Source organism: Lissotriton helveticus, chromosome 9 (genome assembly GCF_964261635.1).
Source record: "Lissotriton helveticus chromosome 9, aLisHel1.1, whole genome shotgun sequence".
Lineage (NCBI taxonomy): Eukaryota > Metazoa > Chordata > Amphibia > Caudata > Salamandridae > Lissotriton > Lissotriton helveticus.
The window spans coordinates 175610982-175627222 of NC_136070.1; the positions used below are offsets into that span (position 1 = coordinate 175610982).

General features: G+C 48.2%; 1 protein-coding gene across 2 annotated transcripts in view; it reads left to right on the forward strand.

The window, feature by feature from the left end:
* Nucleotides 1-16241, forward strand: part of KLHDC1 (kelch domain containing 1) — a 1359852-nt gene that overhangs the window by 753804 nt on the left and 589807 nt on the right. For both annotated transcript variants that reach the window (XM_078659709.1, XM_078659708.1), the window contains exon 7: nt 2140-2220. In XM_078659709.1, the coding sequence (XP_078515835.1) occupies nt 2140-2220 (81 nt within the window). The remainder of the gene's footprint in view (nt 1-2139; nt 2221-16241) is intronic.

Consider the following 16241-nt stretch of genomic DNA (forward strand, 5'->3'; position numbering starts at 1 on the left):
TGTTCCCCGATGGCGAGTTCATGCCCAAAGAGGCAGAAGGGGGTGCGATTGTGCCATTTCCATTAATTGTTCTTAAACCATAGATTGCGTACGGGGTGCCGTGCCATCAGTGATGATTTCCCGTAAGCTCCCCTGGTCTTCCCGACATTGGAGAATATGGTAGGATCCCCCGTAGGTTGGTCACTAGACTATACAGGCAGATGCCGGCCACGGCGCCACTGATTGAGCCGAAGTCCCTGCGGTGTTGGAATGACGAATTTTGGGTGCCCCTAACAGAAGACCAAAAATGGTCATTCTGCTGCGGTCAACTTACAGAGCTCTTGCCTAACTACAGGCTGCGCTTGATACATTATAAATACCGGCATAGATCCTATGGGACCCCCATAGGGCTGTGCAGGATGGGACTTAGAGAGGGAGATGAATGCTGGAGATGTGGGTTCTCCCCCGCCTCTTTTCTACAGCTAGCCTGGTCTTGCCCGGCGATAGCAAAATACTGGTCTGAGGTCTTCACCTCGGTAAATCAAATTGTCGGACGATCAGATGCCCCATCTCCTGAACTGGACGTACTGGGATATGTCAAAAACACTCCACCCAAAACACGTAAATTGCATGCACTACTTCTTCTTTTCGCTAAGAGGAGGGTGTCGGTACACTGGGGTAGGAAACGAGTGCCCACAATTAAAGGCTGGCTAGCCGATGTAGCATATGGACACACGCAATTGGGACTATTCAGGGAGCTGATGCCGCCTACCTCCCGACCTCGTGACATTTGGGAATCGTATGTACAATGGGCCAACACACGATCGGCTAGTGCCGAAGATGCTGGATCTGAGGTTGGGCTGCCTGTGGAGTGACCGGAGGGAGGGGAAGCAGCCTCGTACAAAGGGGTAGGGAATTGTGTTCTTGGCGGAATTCGGCGGGTGGCTAAGTCTACATGGGATTGTAGGTTTCCTGTGGTGCCCGAATGTTGACTTCAATATCCATGCTTAAATGTGTTTGTTATCTGTCTCTCTTTGTGTACTGCTAGAGATCCCTCGAACTTGTACAGACGTTAAAGAAAAAGATGTGTACGTCCTCCACTAACTGTATACCTGTTGCATTATATGACATGTGCGTGTACCATGTTTACTGAACTATGGACCTGCAAACTGGCAAGTTATGTTGTTGTTTTATGATGTAACTACTGAAAATGCTAATAAATACAATATTTAAAAAAGCAAGCTTATGGCTAGTCTCTATCTAGAGTGTCATGTGGTACGAAAAATTATAGTTTGGAATGCTGCCCATCGTGATCACCAGTGTGAATTAATTAAAGCATTGTTTCTATCTCTTTGGTGTTTGTTGCAGTAGATGCAATAAATGTTGCAGCTGTGCCCAGAGGGTGGTTTGGTGCTCCCTGTTTTATAGAACTCGAACTCGAACTATATCTCACTGACAAGGCCTAAGTAGGCCGAAACCGGTCTAGGTTGTTACTTTTCACATATGGAGATGGCCTTTTCTGGCAGTGTTCTTATTGGAGCAGGATGAATGCTCATTTGCTTGTGGTTTGTCTCTCACTAGAGTGCCATGGTGTGTGAAAAACGATTGACTTGAATGCAGACTGGGCAATCAACAGGGCTGAGATTAACTCGCATTTCTTCCATCACTTTATTGTTGCTTGTACCACTACTGTTCATACCTTCAAACCCTTCTCAGGCTCATACCATACAGATCCCACCGATTCCCATCTCTAGTCTCAATGTGGTCAATCCACCAGGCACTTGATCATCAGTGCTAGCACGTCTCAGGATGAAGTGAAGTGGTATGATTATGAACCACCTTTCCTATTGTTAATAAATCCTGTTCCTTTCTAGACTAAAATTGCTGTGCTGAATAGTGATCTTTATTGTGTCTGCTGCATCAAATTCTACCACCTCGCAGAATAAACTTTAACTACTCACCCAAGTTATAGTCAAGAATTTGCAGAAGGTATTTGGGTAATTCAGTTGGAGGGTAGAAGTGTATGACATGGCATCCCAGTCCCACACACACACACCCACACACCACACACACTTTGTTGTAAATATCAGCCATTTCTGTGTTTTACTTGTGCTGTACTCACTTTTAAATCACTAATGTTTTACTTGTTACTGTTTCTAGAATGGTCCTCCTCAGCCACGTGCTGCACATACATGTGCTGTGCTAGGAAATAAAGGATATGTCTTTGGTGGACGAGTGCTGGTTAGTACATTGTCTTTTTTTACTCTTCATCTGATAAACAGTCCATCCGTTATCTTTTCAAGAATGAGTTTGTTAATTTGGTATACTTTTATTTTAGTATTCATTTTTGCTGTCCATGTTTGTGAATCTAAGTAATTTGGAAAAGTGCAGGTTTAGGTGCTGTTATTGTTATTGTTATACGCATGTATAGCGTGCGCGGCTACTCCGAAGAGTGTCCCGGTGCGAAACCTGAAAGGATCATGTGTTTAAAACAAGAAGGTTTTCAGCTTTTTCTTAAAAGACCGGGGGCTAGATATAGGTAATCACAATTTATCGATTCTTAAGAACCGAATTTTACTGATTTGGTATTTAAGAATCGGTAAATATGATGTAGGTAATAATTTGGTAAAATTTACTGATTCCGTCATATTCCTTATTACCGAATCGGTAATATCGATTTGGTGATAAGGAATCACCTTCCCATTCATTGCTATGGGCCTGGAGGCCCAGAGGAATGAATGGGAAGCCATTCACTATTACCCATTCGGTAAATACCAAATCGGTAATAGGGGGGGCATATTTAGGGTGGCAGGGCGTCACATTGACACCCTGTTGCACCCCTGAATCGTGCATGTGTGCACATGTGGCGCACATACATGCCCTAAGGGCATGTATGTCTGCCACATGGCACTCAGAAAAAAGCAAAAAAATGCTTTATGTAATGTATTCGGTATTTACCATCAACCTGTAGTTGGTGGTAAATAACGAATTCTTAAAGCTAACGTGCAGTCACTTGAGTGCCTCGTACATAGCTCGGTAATTTACCGATTCCTTAAAATAAGGAATCAGTAAATTACAGAATCCTTAAAACCTGTCTCCTACATTAGAAAAGGCTAAATACCGGTCGGTAACGGGATAACTACGGATTTTCGGCCATTACCGACCGGTATTTCGCTACTGGAGTCTTGGATGCCGCAGAGAGCCAACGGCAAAGCTTTCCACTCCAAAGCAACTTGCCGGACAAGGGAGCATCTGTCAAGCCTTTGACAAAAGAACCGGGGGATCAGAGCCAGTAATTGGGAAGAGAAACGCAGCTGTCTCGTCGGGATAAAAAAAAAAAAAAATCTCTTTTGTAGGTAACTGGGCCCCCGGCCATACAGGGCACTATGGGCAATCAACACGATTTTCCATTTATTCCGCACCTCCATAGGCAGCAGCCCTTGCAGGGAGCTATGTCATGTAGCTGCAGGTATTACATAGCAGTAAAGTAGTGTTTCAGGATTTTTTCACCACAGTGAAATGCCAATGTCCCATAAACTTTACAATGGATCTTTGCTGCTTCTTGATTCGCAAAAAAACAGTTTTTGTGGTGGGCGAATATTGCCTTTAAAGTAGGAGATTTCAAACCTGTTATGTTTCAGATTGGCGTGGATTCGCTAAATAGTAGGGTCAAATTAGTCCCTTTCGTACCTGGCATTTGCTGAAGTACCGTGATTAGTTCTTTACAGCATCGTATTTAGCACCTCAAACAGTCTTCTTCATTCGTTCTCTTGATTTATGAATCTATGGGCTACCTTAAGTTTGTATTAGACAACTCGTGTGGCAAAACAGGGTGCACTACCTGACCTCAACTACAACACAATTTGTTTTTGACATTGATGGCTCCACTTGTCCAACATACATGAATAATTAACATTAATAAGCTAGATTTTTGGAGTTTGTTTGAGCACTCCCTACTGTTGTACATACAGTTTTCAATGTGTACAAATATCTGTGCCTCTCAGCCATTTTTTCCACTGTCCTTTTTGTCCACTCCTAGGCCTGATAAGGATTACACTCATGGTATATATTATCACTCAATTTCCCTAGAAAGCTCCTGCAATAACAGTTTTGGCTCCTGCGTTAGTTCTAAACCTGATGCTTGTAAAGGTATTGCCAGCACATCTGACCAGAATTGTATCACAAGGCAGAACAAAAAGGCATGTAGCAGTCTTTACTCCTGCAGCCTACAATTCCACCTAAATTGGAGTCGCAATGCAGTAACGTGAGCGGCACAATGTGAAAGGCAACTTTATTCAGCCTTGCAGCATCTTCATTGATAGTTATCCATGTTAAAATATCCAAAAATATGACGTAAGTCTCCAGCAAGCTTTTTCCACATTTTAGACTATTAGTGACACTGGAAACATTTTCTCAAAAATACATTGCCACATCTACGATACAACCTGCTGCCTACGGGTCTAAGAAATGAGGAAAAGCGCAGACTAAAAGGTTTACATTGCAAAAGTTAAAAATACTTCTTGTCTCATCATAGCTCAAGGAGCCTCCACTACCCATGATGCCAGGTGCCTGACGGTACTTTTTTTAGGTTGAGCACTCGCGACCTTCGGTATATACTTTAGTATATACTTCATATATACTTATATGTGTATGTACTTTGTGGGCTCTGGAGCTCAGCCCTAGGACTTGTCTGCTTCAGCTTAGGGACTTTTCTTCTGTTCAACTGCCTCTATTTAACTGTCTTGATAGAAAACGGCCAGCAGAAGTCAGTAGAATACCAGAATTGCTTTCTGCTGAGAGACTTTTTATTTTTATTTTTCTGGCAACTGCCTCTATTTACCTTTCTTCTTTTTTTTTTTTTTAAACCTTTATTTGCAAAATAAGGACATATTCAGACCTACAACCACCAAGGCCGGTCAGTAATACAAAACAGCAAAAATAAAGCAGTACACAGCTCATCAGCCGACAACCCAAGGGTCCGGCAGCGGAAAAGCATGACGTGGTGGGAGCGTCTGGTGAATGAGGATGAAGAAAAGGTTTCCATTTTATAACATACAAATAACAAAAAGAAGAACCCAGAAGAAAAAGAAACGAGGCGAATTTACCAATATAAGGGCTGCTACGTGAGGTATGAGGGGGACAACGAAAAGCAAACATCAGGAAATCATGTAGGTGGGGAGCGGGGACCAAGAGCGAGCAATGCTTTACAATGACCAAAAAATAAAAAATACTGGAACGTACAATCAAGGAAATCCTGTATCACCATGGGGTTCTGTAAAAGGAGGGTCACAAATCTCCCCACGGTACGAATTCCACTGACCCCAAATCCTACCCCACTTCTGAGGCCTACCCCAGGAGACGTATACAATTTTTTCCCTAAACATGCACCAGTTCATGTTCTCCTCCCAGGTCGAGACCAGTGGTGCCCTATGAGACCCCCAGAGTTGAGCAATATCTCTTTTTGCAATAATGTTTCCCAGCGTGACCCACTGAGTCTGGGCAACGGTGCAGTCATTCGGTTCTCAAATATTCAGCAAGCAGCGCCGGGCCTCAGGAAGTAGCCCGACGCCCGTCACCTCTCTCATCACCTCATGCACTCGAGTCCAAAAAACCACTACCTCCGGACATTCCCATATAATATGGAGGAAAGTAGCAAGCAAACCACATCCACGCCGACATAACCCATCCACCGAATAACCCATATGTATCAACCGTGGACCCGTGACATTGGTGCGATGAAGAATCTTTAGCTGCACTAGTCGGAGACGCGCCGGAATAGCAACTTCCTTTGGGGAGGAGACCGCAGCCTGCCAGTCTTCATCGTCTAACTCCAGTCCGTCACCAGTCCATGCCTCACGCAGCTGTACAAGAAGGTCCGAACGGGCATTAATGAGTTTTTTGTATATGAGGGAGATAGTGCTGTCGGGGACATGTCCATCAAGCACTCTATCCTCCAAAGGAGAAGACTCAGGGATCGAAGTGCCAGCAGGGAAGACCGAATCGAGCGCATGGCGGATCTGAAGGTATCGAAAATATTCCCTATCACTCAGCTTATATTCTCGTTGTAACTTGTCAAAAGTTTTGACTCTATCGGTGGCCCAAAGATCACCAACTTTACTGATACCAATAAGGTCCCATCTATCGAATCCCTATGAGGACCACAAACCACCCAATCTCTCAGCCGCATAGAGAGGAGTCGCCCTAGTGAGTTTATCAGTCCAACCCGTGGCCGACGTCGCACTAGCCCAGACACGCAGTGCCACCGCAGTGGGGCCTGTCAAATACCTCCTGTCACTCTTGGAATAAAGCGCTCTATTATAATCGTCCCCCGGGAGTTGCCACTTATCCATATCATAAGCGGGATTAGGGACAGGGCCATACATGGCGTGATTAATAGCACTCAACTGGGACGCCCAAAAATAACGTTTGACATCCGGCAACGCTATCCCACCATCATACCAGGGCAAAGTCAATTTCGCCAGCGCTATACACGGTCTCCCGCCCCAAACCAATTTCCTCTGGAGACCCTCAATTTCACTGAAATAACCAGCAGGAACCAGGTCCAGCGTGTTCTGAATTGCGTATAAGAATCGGGGAAGAGACATCATTTTAAACAGGGCCGCCCTCCCCAGGGGGGAAAGAGGCAATCCACACCATGCCGCCACATCTGACCGAAGTCGGGCGAGCGGAGGCAGTAGATTACGCTCAAAGCGGACCTTAGGGTCCATAGAGACGTAGATCCCCAAATATTTGAAACCACCACTGGAGACAGGTATAGGGCAGAAGCGAGGCAGAGAAGGTTGTCCACCCGTAAGTGGGTAAATACAGGATTTAGTCCAGTTAATAACCAAACCAGAGTTCCTCCCGAAGGAGCTCAGGACATCAAACAGGACTCCCAATGACTTACGGGAAGAAGTGAGGTACAACAGAATATCATCAGCATAAAGGGACACCCGATCCTCAAAGGTAGGAGACCACCGTATGCCCTTGAGCGAAGGCTCCCAGCGGAGCCACGCGGCAAGGGGTTTAAGAGCAAGCGCAAAAAGGAGAGGTGACAGAGGGCAGCCCTGTCTTGTGCCACCTCCGAGGACAAAGGGATCCAAGGCCCTTCCATTAACCACCACCTGCGCAAGCGGTTGTGCATATAACAGTTTAACCCACCAGATAAACTTAGGACCAAAGCCAAATTTAGCGAGGGCAGCCCACAAATAAGGCCATTCCACCGTGTCAAAGGCCATCGAGGCGTCAAGGGAAACCAAAATGGCCGGTTCCGCAAGAGACCCCGCCCTCGCCAAAACACCGTGGAGACGGCGTAGATTGAGCGCAGTATTGCGGTGGGGGATAAACCCAGACTGATCAGGGTGCACCAACTCGCCGACCACCGCGATCATGCGGTTCGCCAAAATTTTAGCAAGAACTTTAGGCTCCACATTCAGAAGCGAGATCGGCCGATATGACGAACAATGTTCCCGGGGCTTTCCGTCCTTTTGGATAACCACAATGGACGCCAGTCTCTGATCTTGGGGAAGAAGCCCGAGATCTTGCGACGCCAAAAACGTCCGACGAAGGTACGGCGCCATTTTATCAGGACACAACTTATACAGCTCGACCGGCAAACCATTCGGGCCCGAAGCCTTACCAGAACGAAGTGCACGGATAGCAAGCGCTACTTCATCAGTAGAAAAATCCGCCTCCATAAGCTCTCTATCCGAATCCGAGAGACTAGGCAACGCGATATCGCAGAGCAACAGGTGCGAGTCCTCCTCAGGTCTGTCCGAGACCGGCGAGTACACCTTCCGAAAATGCTGGGCAAAGACCTCAACGATCTCGACCGGGTCCACAACTCGCACACCATCCACTCGCTCAATAACAGGCACAACTCGATTCACTCTATCCCGCTTATCAAGCCAAGCAAGCAATTTCCCCGCCTTATCACCCAAGTCATACAAGCGTCCCTGCTGTTCACGATTCATCGCTTTAGCCGCTTCAGTCACCAGAGCTCTGTATTCAAACTGTTTAAGCGCCAAGGAATGTAGACTATCAGGCGTAATCACAGATTCCATCCGTTCTTCCAATTCAGAGATATCGTTTTCAAGCCGCACCACCTCTCTAGTTCTGCGCCCCCTTTCGCTGGCAATCAAGGAGAGCGTCTGACCCCGGATCACAGTTTTACACGCCTCCCACAAAGTAACAGGGGAAGATACTGACCCTTCATTCTCAGCAAAATAGTAATCCATGCATTTAACCACTTCCTTACTAATGTTGGGGTTACAAAGATGCCACGGATTAATAGGAGCAACACGACCCCCGGACTCCAGTCGCACATCAATGGTGAGCCATAGCGGGGAATGATCTGAGATCCCCCTCGCCAGATGTCTAATTTCTCTCACGGAGACCATCTGTGCCGCTGGAATAAGAATGTAATCGAGTCTCGAGAGACTACCATGGGCCCCCGAGAAAAAGGTGTACTGGAGCTGGCCAGGATGAAGTTGTCTCCAACAATCCGATAATCCCAGGGTATCCATGAAACGGCCCAACCATAACTGCGACGTGGGGAGGGTTCTACAAGGGTGGCGATCCTCCTCACCACTGACCACCGAAATAAAATCTCCACCCATTACTAGCAAACCATCGGGGAGCCCCAGGACCACCCCACCCAAATCAGAAAATGTGGTAGACTGTAGACCAGGGGGAACATACACAGACAAAATGGAGATCGTCTTCCCCTCCCATCGACCCACGACAGCAGCATAGCGACCTCTATCATCCAGCACCTCGTCATCCACCTCGAGTGGGAGGGAGCTCCTAACCAAGATACCCACCCCCCTCGACCCAGTGGTGAATCCAGAGTGGGCCACCAAACGGTAGCCTCTTCTATTCAGTGCGCGGCACGTATTTCCCACCAAATGCGTTTCTTGTAACAGAACAATATCCGGGGAGTGCCGCTTCAAGTATTGCAAAACTATCCCCCGTTTGATGCGATCCCCGAGACCATTAACGTTCCAGCTCAGCACCCTCAGCCCCCTACCCCCCATCCCAGACAAAAACCAATCGTCCCCCCCGCCACAGAGCAAGCACCAAGGATAAAAGAGCGACCAAATTAGAGCCTCGAAATAAACAAACAAGAAAAGACCCCCCCACCACCCCCCAAAGAACCCTCAACACACAACCCCCCTCCCTGCACCCCTGCGGTAGACCAAAAAGCCACCCCAACTTGCAGTGTGCCTGTCGCCCCATTAAACTAACCTACAAGAAGAGAGAAAAAAGTCCCCTGAGGAGGAAGAGTCCCGAGTCCCACCACCCCCGGGTATCCGCAACGTATAAACATCGTTATCACAGAGCCACTGCAAAGCGTCCAATAGCGGCTCATCGGCACCGACTCACTACTCCAGAGCTTCCAGGCCGCCCTCGGCACCCCTCGTAGTCTCCGAGCTGGTATGCTGTGTCGGCAAAGTGTCCAGCCAGTCACTGGCCGCGTCAGGGCGATCAAAGAAAAAAGTGCGTTAGTTGTGCACAATCCGCAGGCGAGCCGGAAAAAGCATGGCATATTTCAGTTCCATGTCTCGAAGGCGTCGTTTCACCCCTGTAAAGGCCATACGTTGCTTCTGCACAGCCTGGGTGAAGTCCGGATAGAAGCTGATCGAAACATTTTCAAACTTAGTGGGACCATTGACACGGGAGGCCTGCAGGATAGCGTCTCTGTCCCGGTAATTAAAGATCCTGGCTATGATAGGCCTCGGAGCGGCCCCAAGCTTGGGCTGCCCGCCAGGAATCCAATGAGCGCGCTCCACTGCAAAAAGTCCACTAAGGCCCTTCGGCGACAAATAGTTCTGGATAAGGTCTTCAACCAGAAGATCCGTCGGTACCTCCCAGGAAGTCTCCGGAACGCCCACGATACGGACATTATTCCGTCTGGCCCGGCTCTCGAAGTCATCCAGCCGACGGGCAAACGAGTCCCTGGCCATGCGAAGATCGCGGACCTCGGTCTGAAGATCCGAGACATCTGTGATGAGGCTCGCCGTCTTCACATCCAAAGATTTGACCCGTTCGTTGGTTTTCCCCAGGTCTGTCCTGATAAGGTTGACGTCAATTGCAACCGTATCCAACTTAGTAGCCAGAGTTTCGTATTGCTGCCCCATCGCAGTCTGGATATTGGCAATGGCGCCCATGACATCTGCCAACGTCGGCTCCTCAGTCGCAGGGGTACCGTCACCAGCCTCTCCGGGGGACTTGTTCGATCCACCCGGGGAGCCCTTCGGACGAGTAAAGCGTTCAATAGTCTGGGTCTGAGCGGCTCCCCCTCGATTCGGGCCTCTGGTGGCGCGCCTCTCAGTGTCCGTCCTGCCCGTCATGATGGTCGACGAGCTCCAAAGGATCTTCCAAGATCTAGGCAGAATGAGTCCCTCTACGGCAAGGTAAAGGAAGCGAGAGTGCGAGCGACGACAGCCAATGGAGAGTCCGCGACCAGAGCAGGGCAGCAGTGTCTACCAGCAATGAGTCAGCACCAACAAGGACCGAAATCGAAACCGAAAGTACCACAGGGGCAGCGGAGGCATCACTCCGGCCGTTGTTGTTCAATTGCCACCTGGGCACCTCGGGAACTCAAGCCCCTGGATGGCCTCTACCGTAGGCCTCAGATTACGGAGTGCAGCAAGTCCAGTTCCCGGCGGCCAAATCGAATTCTGGAAGAAGCTTCCGATATCAGCAGGGCATCAACAAGAAGTACCCGTCGTCCAAATCAGGATTTGTGTCAGGATAGAGAAGGGTGGCGGAAGGGGTCTCGGGAACCCTCTGCTCACGCGTCCATCTTGGATCCGCGCGTAGCTCCTCCCTCCCTATTTACCTTTCTTGATAGAAAATGACCAGCAGAGGTTAGTATAATACCAGAATCACTTTTGCATTCTCTAGGTTCCAGTCCATAGAAATTGTCTTCCACGAACACCCTTAGACAATAGTATATTTTTTAAATCTTGTGTCTTCAGTGATATGACCACTGAAGGCCCTGATTTTATATTAAAAACAGAGCTTTGGACTATACCATTTCCTGCTGAAAGGCAATATTTCTCTCCATGTCTTCCCGTACCTGGCGTGTCATGCAGTTTGGTGCTTACTTTCCCTCCATGTTAAAGAACAGTAGATGTTTCAGCACCCAGGCTAATGTGCTGCATAGCCAAATACAAATAAGGTCCCAAAGGCGAGTCTGATTGCATTGCAAATGCTTATTGTAGTTCCTGTGACTCTGGGATCTTAGAAATGCACTGGATTTTTTCATACTGCTTTTTTCAGAGTAATTTCTCTCAGAATCTACGTTATTCCACCGATTTCACTCTACGTCTTTATCATCTAGAAGGAATGTATAGATTTTTAGTTCGTTTTAGCACGTTTTTTCTTGTCAGAATGCGATTCCTTTTTATTGAGTGCCCATCATATGAGACAAAGGAAGCTGCATCATACCCACGCCAGTTATGGTAGCGTCTACCTCCTCATTCCATGAAGGAACGTGAATTTTGTCAGATCACCAAAAGGACCCTGAAGAACAGAGAAGGAATTAGACCTGGAAGCATGCTGGAAGACCTGGAGATGAAGGAGAAAAATAGCAGTTTGGCAAGAGTAAAACGTGGCAGGTGTAATTCGTTTCGGAGTTGTGCACCCTGAATTTTGAAACCACAATATTTATGGGACATAGTATTGAGGACAAAATATCAAAAAAATATTGACAGGTATCTAAGTCTAGATTTTCTATACCTAACTCCACACATATGTACCTACATGGTACATATGTTTTCACGTTAAGTAGATGTGGAGTTAGGAATAGCTACTTCTATTTTATTTATTGATTTAGACCTCAACAAAGATCACCAATTTAAAATAAATACATAATGAATGTGATTTATATAAAATATTCACCAATAAAACATGATAATAGATATGTTCCATTTAAAATATAGATAAAAAGGATTTCAGGAATGTATACATATTATAACAAACAAATTCTTTTGGCGGAGATTTCATTAAGGCAATCATATCATTAGTAGTGGAGAGGTTATACCTAAAATATATGGTTTTTAAGCAGTGATTCCTAGCCTATACCAGAACTTTGTTGGAAGAGAAGTAAAGCACATCGGTTAAGTCCTTGACTCCTCTATTACATTTATTGCATATTCCTGTCCTTTCCTTTGCATCACTCCAACTCTTTGTGTAACCATTTAAGGGTAATATCCCTAGGCGAAGCATAGTGAAGCATCGTCATACACTATGCTGAAGGGTCTAACTCAGATAATTTTGGTGAGTCTTGAACTCAATAGTAGATGCAAAAGACTTCTAGTGAGATAGTTGCGAGCAGTGCGCCATATCAAGATCGAAACTTAATCGTGGAGTCTTAGGTTTTAAAAATAGCTTCAGGTGACCCGGAGACCAGGATTGTAGGATGATTTTGGTACATTGGAAGTACTCAAGGACTATCTTAAGATTTTTGTTAAAAGTATATTGGTTTGTTCCCACCTTAAAGTTTACATGACTTAGTAAGGCCCTTAAAGAGCCTTCTTCCACATGTAGGAGGTTAAATGCCCATCGGATTACATTGGGCAGAGGTCTTAAATAGGCACTAATGATCGATAGATCCAAGCTACAAAAAGGGAGATAGGTCAATCCCGAAAAATTATAGGCCCATATCTTTGATAGACTCAACTGCAAAACTAATGGTCCGGCTGCTTTTAAATAGGCTTGAGGAATGGGCTCTGAAGAATAAAATTATAATCCAATGTCAGTTTGGGTTCAGAAAAGGAAAAGACACTGTCGATCAGTGTCTGAACCTAATAATTGCAAAGTATAAAGCAGCAAACAAAAGGCCATTTATACCTTGCCTTCATGGATCTGTCCACAGCCTTTGGCTGCGTGGCACAGCCTAGGCTGTGGCAGATCATGGAGGCAATGGGGGTGGATATACAGATCATTAATATTATTTGTGATTTGTATTCAGGTGCCTCAGCTTGTGTTCGTTATGGAAAGGGAGGCGTGTGTACTAGGCACTTCAAAATTGCTAGAGGGCCCGCAGTGGCGTCACTAGGGTTGGTGTCACCCGGTGCGAGTAACTCATGGTGTCACCCCCTCACGACTTACCACATGGACCTCCTCCGCTCCGCCCGGGCCCACAGTGTTTTCAGGGGCTTCTGGATGTGCACGAGACCCTGCCGGGTCCACAGTGATACCGTGGGTCGGGCATTTCCATTGGAGCTGGTAACTCCTGCTATTGCCCTATCTTAGTAGCGCAGCATTTGGAATGGGGGCCAGAAAAGTAACTAACAGTCGGAATTTTAGTAAGACAAACAAAAAAGAAAATTATCTCTAGTTACACTCAATACATGTAAACTATCACTACAGTGGAACAGAGACAGAAAGAAAGACGCATGCACTGGTGCCCTATCTCACAGACCGAAAAAAAAACTTTCAAATGATGCTGCAAATGGCGTCCCATCATTAGCGTGAGGTAAGATTCACAGTCAGGGTCTTGTCCTCGGTCCGGGGGACCACCGTGACGTCACCGCCCACGCGAGCAGGGGTTTGGGACCAGTGCTACTCTCCTGTGATGCTCAGCATGCATCCCTGTCACTGTGTTTGTAGCATCTTGTCCTGTTTGCAGACAGTGACTGCCTTCTATGACAGTTTGCTTTGTCAGGAGCGGCCTCGCCTCACAGTATTCCTTTGTTCCCCTCCTTTCATGTTGCCTTGTAGTTTGCATGCGTGCCTTGTTCCTGCTGTCAGGACCTTGCTGGGTGGCATCAACTGGCACCTTTTAGCCCTTTTCTTCCTCTGTCCATGAGCTGTCTCTGTTGGCATTCTCTTCCTTCGACCCTGAGTTCCCTTTGCTGCTTCTCTTGGCCCGAGGATCTGCTCCTGGTCCCGGGTACCACCCTGTCCCAGTCTTAGCTCTCCTCGGCACCCCTCTGTGGCGGTGTACAGTTGTTGCCCCAGGGCCTGTGGGTACAGTTTGCTGTGTGTAACCGGGCTAGACTGTCTTGCCCTGTAGGGGGGTCCTCACTAACAATATCCGACCCCCCCCCCTTTATTTCCGCAGCCTGAAATACACCGGGCGAACCCCGGGTCCGAGTTGTACTCCTGTGACGAGGAAGAGGACGGCGACTGGGGGCCCTTTAAGTGGACGGACAGCTGGATGGAGGAGGAGTCGCCTCACCTGTATAAGGGCGGCGCCGAAGATCAGACGGGGTGTTTCTACACCGGAGGAGCGGACAGTGTGGCAGAGAGCGGAGAGGCGGGAAGCAGCGAGGTGAACTGGAGGAGAGGAGAAAGTCGTGGAGAAGACGAGAGCCCAGCGGACGTCAAGAGGAGCGAGAATCGAAGACGGGGAACCGAGGAGGAGACCACAGACTCCGTGGAGAGCGACGGTCAAGCAGGAAGCGGAGCCGCGCAACCAGCTGAGCCCGGAGGCCAACCCCACGCATCGCCCAGCCGTACGCCAGGAGGAGTACGGCTCCTCGAGGTACGTGATCGCTTCCTGGGGTGGTGGCGGAAGGGAAGGGGGTCTCCTTAACGGCAAGAGGATCTGTCCCCGGAGTGGTAATCGCCCTTGGCGGAAAAAGACACGAGCACTCTCCCTTTTGTTTCCCCGAGCACAGTGTGTGTCCCTCACGTCCCCGACCCCTGAATAGTGTAAAGACCTGCTGTACAATAGTGAAGACCAATCCTTACGTTTCCTCTCTTTTTCTGCATGTACCCTGGCTACGGCGAGAGAGCTAAGCACGGAGCCTCCGGAGCACAGCAGAAGGCGGAGCCCCAGCCGTTCGGAGGGAGAAGTAACAAAGCGGAAATCCAGAAGAGAGAGAAGCCGTTCCCCACGCCGAGGAGTTCCGAGGAAAACTTGTACAGGTTCTCTGTTAGCTAAAATAAACCTTGCTACAACCAAGACCCGCTTGTTGCCTCTTCCTGTCCCCACGCTTACAGTGGTGGAGAATGCGGGCACAACCTCTGTCTGTACTACAAAGATGGAAGCTGTAATACAAGCCCTGGTGACAGGTCAGGAAAGACTGGAAAGACTCGCACAGCAGCAACTCCGCGCAGCTGAGGCTGACCGTGAAATAATGAAAGCCGCTGTAGTGGCCTGGGCTATGGATCCCCCGGTCTCCTCCAGTCCTGTGATATCTGGAGGCCCGCCACATAGCATAGGTGGGGTCTCCCTGCAGAAATATCAACCAGGAGAGGATCCCGACGCCTTCCTCCTGAACTTCGAGCGGGCCGCTCGAGCATGTGGGTGGCCCGGGGCCAAGTGGCCGTTCTTCCTCGCTCCGTTGCTGGTGGGCGAGGCACAAGCCGCCTATCAAGTGGCTAACCCTCGGGGAGACACCCCATATACCGAGATCAAAAAAATAATCCTGGACCACCTCGGCCTTGATAAAGAGGCGTACAGGCTGCGGTTCCGAAAGGAGAGGGAAGTCCCGGGGGAGACGCCAAAGACTCTGTTCGTCCGCCAGAAGATGGCCGCGGACAAATGGCTAAAACCACACGAGAGTACAAAGGAGGAGATAATGGATCGCATATATCTCGAGCAATTCCTGGAAGCTTTGCCATTCTCGACCCAGAGGTGGCTGAGACAACATCACGACCTCACCACCAGCCAGGCAGTAGAAATGGCCAACACCTTCTCAAGAGTCCAACAGAGACCAACCGGAGCACCTGAAGTGGAAAGACAGTCTAGCCCGGTTACACTGTGATCTCTGGTTTCTGCTTACACGGCCCCCTTGTGGTTTCTGGTGTCACGTGTCCACTCTTCAGTAATACCTGCTGTCTCGGGTCTCTGTCTCTAGTTCGCCCCAAGTTTCCTCATCCCTCCTTCAGCTTTTCCCTCTCCAGGGTTCTGCTTTCTCTTCTCCCTACGACGCCCAGTACCATTCATTCCCAAACTGCCCCTTACTCTCTGTTCCAAAGAGGGCCTGAAGCTCCGGGTGTTGCATCTCCACCCTCTGAGGTCGCACCTGCCTTGGCCCTCCTGTCAGACCTGCTCCAGCTTCACACCGAGGAGTCGAGATGCAACACCAGAGGCGTCTTAGTGAGACGGCAGAAACTAGGACTGACTACTGGCACGCTGGCACGACTTTCATTCTCAGGCCCCTCTTGGAAGTTCGCTCTTCATTGTAAATTTGTACTTTTTCCTGTACATTCCTCACCCCTGCGTTCTGTGTTGGATTTTGTGTTTGTGTGCTTTTCATTTTTAGTCTCCTGTTTTTCTTTGTAATGTTCTATTTTGTACC